The sequence below is a fragment of the Mesitornis unicolor genome, unplaced genomic scaffold (assembly GCF_000695765.1).
Source record: "Mesitornis unicolor isolate BGI_N332 unplaced genomic scaffold, ASM69576v1 scaffold30411, whole genome shotgun sequence".
Taxonomy (NCBI): Eukaryota; Metazoa; Chordata; class Aves; order Mesitornithiformes; family Mesitornithidae; genus Mesitornis; species Mesitornis unicolor.
In genome coordinates, this window is record NW_010165078.1 from 1,834 (window position 1) to 8,352 (window position 6,519).

General features: G+C 36.9%; 1 protein-coding gene across 1 annotated transcript in view; it reads right to left on the reverse strand.

The window, feature by feature from the left end:
- Window positions 1–2,473: 2,473 nt before the first annotated feature.
- Window positions 2,474–6,519, reverse strand: part of LOC104548494 (lamina-associated polypeptide 2, isoforms beta/gamma-like) — a gene marked incomplete at its 5' end in the record, with an annotated part of 14,511 nt that continues 10,465 nt past the window's right edge. The window contains 2 exons of the mRNA XM_010194521.1: window positions 2,474–4,380; window positions 6,213–6,307. Of these exons, the coding sequence (XP_010192823.1) occupies window positions 4,089–4,380; window positions 6,213–6,307 (387 nt within the window). The remainder of the gene's footprint in view (window positions 4,381–6,212; window positions 6,308–6,519) is intronic.

Here is a 6,519-nt window from a genome sequence, read left to right on the forward strand (position 1 = left end):
GAAGCCTTAACATTGCTGCATCTCCTTCATGGGATCCAAACTAGCTGGGTTGAATGACAGCAGTCTCATCCTCTGAATGCAGGAAGCAGTGAAACCTCTCCTATTCTTATTAGTCACTGCCATAAGTGCTCTTTTTAAAATCTATGTTTTTCTTCCATAAAACATTACATTTTTTTCCTAAATGACAAATAAAGGAGGCAATGCAGATACAATTTCTAACCACAAATTACCAATGCTGCCAAAGAATTTCAAACTGAAATGGGACAGAACATCGGAAGCATTTTTCTTTTCAATATGAAAATGCACATAGTACTTATAAAGCATATATGCCACCTTAGGACTATTTTACAAGTTGAATTAACTTATAGACCCTATGCTGTATGTATACTGCACACACATATACATCTGTTAAAGCTTCCTGTTGCACTGGTGCAAAGCAGCCTGGTAAACTCCCTAAGGAAAAAGCAAAAGCCATAGGGAAGTTTTAGACAAAGCTAGGTAGGCTTACCAAACATGCAGTAAAAGCTGTATTAACAGGCAACAAAGAGTATGCTGAAACAACTAAATTTGTAATCACAAGATTTTAAATTATACAGCACAATCCACCCTGCAATCTGTCTTGATCAGATGAATTTAAAAAATAAAGCTTTTCAGCCCAATATGCAACTTCAGCCATATCAAAGCAAGCCAAATACACCACACACTAGACACGTCACACAATTTCACAAGCTTCATTTGAAATTGTATTTTTTTTCTGCTGAACAGTTTCCTTTAGAAGCTCTATTATTTAAAGGTTGGTTTTTTTTGTACTGAGCTTTTCCAATTTTACTCTGCACGAACTAGTTAACTTTTTTTTTAAAATATATTTTGTCCACAGAATCATCTGAGAAGGTCATTAGCAGGAACCGTGGATTTTAATGCTATGAAGATTTTCTAAGTTGAGTCACGAAAAATAAACCAAAACACACACAGACCAAGTCTAGGAGGGATCTGAAAGCATCCTGTAGGGCAGTAACCAAGTACACCGCTAGCAAGTACACTTGGGAGAAAAAAAAGTTCCTTCAGTTTTCCACTTAAATACAAATCAAGGTTTCAAAGCACACAAAATCCTCCTTGAAGTTTCTTGTCTCAGACACTAGGTAAGCTCTCACAGCCTCACCATGGATCAGGTGCCACAAAATTAAGTCTCGACACAGTAAGTGATACCCTCTAGCGATGCACAGCCTGATACCAGGCTCTGGGGACTGGGCACGTGTTAAAACATTAGCACACAATTTAACAGGAAAAGCACAAGCTGTGTGTTAGAAAGCTCTAAGAGACAGGCAAATCAGCATCTGCCATGTTTTCAGCACAGCATTCCAAGCGATACCATCAATCATGAGAACAAAACCCACCAAAACAAAAAAAAACATTGTCATGCCTATTAACTTACACAGGCCTTTTCCTAGACTTTTTGTAGCTCTTGTCCTAAGCATTATTTGCTATATCAGAACAACTAATTTTTGCAGCTGGAATTTGGATACTAATACCAGTTCATAAAGTTGCTCCATTTTGTGATTGGTTCTGAAACTTTAACCTTGCTCTCTAGAAACCAAGATAAAGTAATGGAACAAAAGTGAGATTATTTAAAGAAAGAAAAATGAACAAACCAAAACCAGCAGTTCCTACTGCTTCAGCACCTTGACTCAGACTACAGTATAGTTCAGTATGCTCATACACCAGTATTAAGAAGGCTTTAAGCACATGCAACTATTCAGCTAGTACCACTGTTACTACATGTTACTCTTAGAGTAACATGAATAGCAGTAGGAATGCTAGTAAATCCATATTTGGAGTTGGGGGAGGAAGGAAAAGAGAGAATAAAGAAGGAAGAGATCACCCTCAGGGACATCTCACATGATTAAGTGCCTCAAGTATAAGAAGCTCATGCATTTCTTGAAGACGTATCGTCTTCCAACTACAACTGAGCTACACGTAGGCTACTTTGAGGACTTACGTAAAAGTCTTTACCTTCTGTGAAGTTTGAGAGGATTCTCCAAACCAGTGCATAAATCAAAGAATGCCGACATTTAATTGCACTGCAGTTCAGTTTGGGGTTGGTTTGTTTTGGTGGTTTTTTTTGTTTACTTTTTGGGTGGGGTTTTTTATGATGCTAATAGTATCCCTGAAGGAGGTCAACTGAAAGCATTTCGTGTAACTGGAAGAGAAAGACATATTTCATGTTAAAACATATAGCAAAGTGGGGTGAAAATAAGTTTAAGTGAAAAGGAAGTCCCTTAAGCATTGAAAAAAAGCAAGACTAACTCCTCCCCCCATCCAAATAAAAGATCTAACACAGGCTAAAGGATTATGGTGCAAAAGTAGTATTATAGCACAAGCATTATAACTATTCCTCCCACCAAGTGTTGACATGAACTGCTCTGGTTAACACTGAAGAATGTAGCAGCACAAAATGACACCACTGATACATTGGTTGTCTTGCTTTTGCTTCTTTTCAGCAATGCATTTATTTTGATAAGGAAAATCCACACACATTAAAGTAATTTTTATTTTTCTGCATTTTGACACCAAAAGTGAATGTCTTATGTTACAATTTTCTATAGGATGGACACAAAAGTTTAGCTATTTGGATTACTCAAAAAAAGCAGATTAAAAGGAAAAAAAACATTAATCTTAACAGAAAAGAAACAACCCATTAACTATTGCTTTGCTACAAATTACCATGTTTGTCCCAAAGTTCACAGAAAGTAAAGCTTCCCCATAGCTATAGTCTACACAGTATTTGTACCTAGAGTAGAAAGATATTGACTATTTACTAATGTTCTCAGCTTTTTATAAGTAGCACTTTAAGAATAAGTAGTATGATTTATTGCGATTTTGTACCAAGCAGTAAGACTGAACATCTGTATGCTGCGGATTTAAGCACACCAAAATGTATACATTCACTTTAAAAAATTGTTGCTTATCACTCTTCATCGAAAGTAGTGAAGTCAGCTGCCTGCTCAACCAAGTTACACAATATAGAGTATTTCACCATGCTTCTACTGAGAAAAATATTCAACTGCATGAAAGTAGTAAATCTCACCTTAGAAGATGAAACTGTAGCAGAAAAATGCAGCAATGCCCTCTTCATACAAGAACAGAACTTCACATGGAATTTTCACACTGAGAATACTTCTCTACATGAATATTCAAAGATAATCACATAAAGCTGTGTTGGAAAGACCTCACTTTAAAAAAAAAGTGGAAAAGAAAAAAAACCACTGCTAAAATTGAAATTTAGACTACTCCAGATAACAACCTTGACTCAAAAAGTTTTTTAGTAGCAAATTATATTGATGAAATTTTTGTTTTCCACACATGTTACTAATAAATAAGTTTCTCTAAGACATCTCTTGCCAATTAGATTTGTGTTCAGCTAAAACACTGTAAGCACTAAAATGAAGGGATACATTTAAATGATGTTACGCTTAACAGAGTTACTAATATGATACTAAGACTTTTACAGAAATGCAAACAGGTTTACAGTTACATTTACTAAAAAGTTACAGTAATCTACAAAAAAGGTTGTCATTGTACTCTCCCTACATCCTAAGAGATCAAATTCATTGTTACTGGAAAAAATGCATACAAAAATGCATTTCCCTTTATCGCCTGTGTTAAAATCCTGCTCCACAATTATCTATAGAGACAAAAGAACAACTTCTTTTCTGTACAAAGAAAAAGCTTTAAAAACACAGCTTCACATTTTACTCCATTTTTGCCCTTCTCAGCTTCCAAGTTCTTGCAAAAACAAATATACAGTTTCTCGAAAATGAATTTAAAGGATGTCCACATTAAAAAAATAAAGCCTACAAAAAGTTCAAATATCTAAAAAAATGTTACTCCTATGGCAGAGTGATCTCCTACAAGTCCAAAGTCCAGAAAGTTACTGATGTCCGTTCAATGTTATCTTGCTTCATTTATCCAATTTATCAGGTTCCAATCACATTATTTGTAAGAAGTCCTTGAGCCGATGAGAGGGCAGGAGAGTTCTCTACGGTTAAAAATAGGAGATCAAATCGAGTGTGTGCCTTTCAGAAAGATACTCATTTGGCATCGCTCTGAGAGACCATATTCAGATATTTAGAGAAAGGATTTCCTTGATTAGTTTCCATAGACTGATAAACCAAGAACAAGAAGACTAAAACAACCACAAAGAGAACGACTTTGATCCACAGGGGAACGGAGCGTTCTTTTTTTGTTGGTGGTTTCTCCGATGTGACGTCAGCTGAGGTAACATATTTTGGAAGATACTTAGAGAAACTTTCATCCATTGTGAAGTCACTGTGCTCTATAGGCCGGCTAGCAGCTCCTTTGATTGGTCTACGACAGCTCGCACTGTTAATTAAAACAAACAAATTTTGCATATTTAAAAGAGCAATTAAATGTATACAGGAAAATTTTAGCTGAATTAAAGAACTGAACATTATTTCTAGTGAATGCGTACCTGAAATATCTGTTTTTAACTCCAATATGTCTATCATTACTCTTTTTAAAGTTAATCCTACAGTGTTCAAATAAACATTCCTTACAAAAAACCCTCAGGTGCCACTTCATTCTATCCACATAATCAATAGATCATAACTGGCAGTAAAACTCTAGGAAGTATCTCTCTCATTCGCATCTTTAATGATCACTTAGGCAGCCCTGCTGGGACTTCTAAACCTAAGAAGGTCCCTGGCCATTAAAATATCAACTGATGGCTAAGTCAATACACAGAGCCAGAAGACAAAGGAGTAAGGGTTATGAAATCCACATACATTGCCAAGTCCTTATACACAAGGAGTGTGATTGGTATAGACTGGTATGATCTATCACATATGCATGATTGGTATAGATTTAAGTAGACTGATAGACCCCAAAACAAGAGTGAGTGGTGAAAGCTGAGTGGTAAGCAGATACACCGCAGTAGTAGTAACTGGACATTATGTAATTGCAGTTTAAATTGAAGGTATAATTAACATGTTGGAAACATGGGAGTTGATTTCACATCTTAACATAGGGAAACTTTTTCCTCATGTTCTCTAAACAGAACAAAGTTTAGTGAATTGCTTAATTATTCAGAGGTATGTTTCAGCTTTTGTTTAAATACAAAGTTGCGAACAGAAATGTAGCAGCCCTTCCTAGATGTCATACTTACTCATGTTAAGAATAATCTTTAAGCAGCAGTCCTGTTGCAGCCAAATGAAAAACAGAGTATCTGAAAATTCTTTTTGGCTTTCAAACAAAAAGCTCAAATACACGCTGGGAGCTTAATTCAGCAGCAAGCCTAAAGAAGTCGAATCTAGCCAAAAACTTAAATGTTGTGAGCCATTACCATAGAGAAGCCCTTTCCATTTATCTTCCAGCATCCAGAAGTTCCAGTAATTCCTACTACAGCACTACACCCTGTTCTCCCACGCCTAGTTCAAATAAAGAAGAGGCTGTTTTGGCTAACACACTATGTATATAGAACAGAAGAGCTAGGTGATAATTTCAACTGTCATTGAGCCAGAGTGCAAAAATGGTTTATTAGAAATCTACCAATATCACAGAATCACAGAATATTAGGAGTTGGAAGGGACCACAAAAGACCATCCAGTCCAACCCCCCCTGCCAGAGCAGGATCACCTAGACCAGGTTGCACAGGAACGCGTCCAGGCGGGTTTTGAATGTCTCCAGAGAAGGGAGACTCCACAACCTCTCTGGGCAGCCTGTTCCAGTGCTCTGTCACCCTTACAGTAAAAAAGTTTTTCCTCATGTTCAGATTGAGCCTCCTATGCTCCAGCTTGCACCCACTGCCTCTTGTCCTGTCATTTGACATCACAGAGAAGAGCCTGATTGCCCCTTCTCCTGTCATTGGCTGTCACTGAGAAGAGCCTGGGTCCTTCGTCCTGACACGCGCCCTTTACAAATTTATAAACATTAATGAGGTCACCCCTCAGTCTCTTTTCCAAGCTAAAGAGACCCAGCTCCCTCAGCTGCTCCTCATCAGGGAGATGGTCCACTCCCTCAATCATCTTTGTGGCTCTGCACTGGACTTAATAATTATAATAACAACAACAACATATTTTATATATAATATATAATGTATAGGTAATAATGATATAATTACATAATAAAAATATACTTCCCGGCTTAAACAGGTTTACAAAAACTGAGAAACAAGCCCCCATAAACTTCAGAAATACCTAATTCCTGTAGGTGTTGATACTTCATAGGGGAACATTTCCTTAAGAATATCCCTTTCTGCTCTTCGTTCTTCTGTATGAGTTCTCTCCATCACCTAGGAAACAAAAAATGGTTATAGGTCTAAAGGACTGCAAAACAAAAAGCTCCTGCATAGCTATCTCGGTGACCATAACCATGTGCAATTTGTAAAAATGAGTGAATCACCCAGTGACAGTCAAGAAGTTTACTTCTGGGTTTTAGAAGTTAGTTTAACCTTTGTTAGTGGCAGGGGTCTGGTCACTTTTTTTGTTTTTAAACATTCAGTGC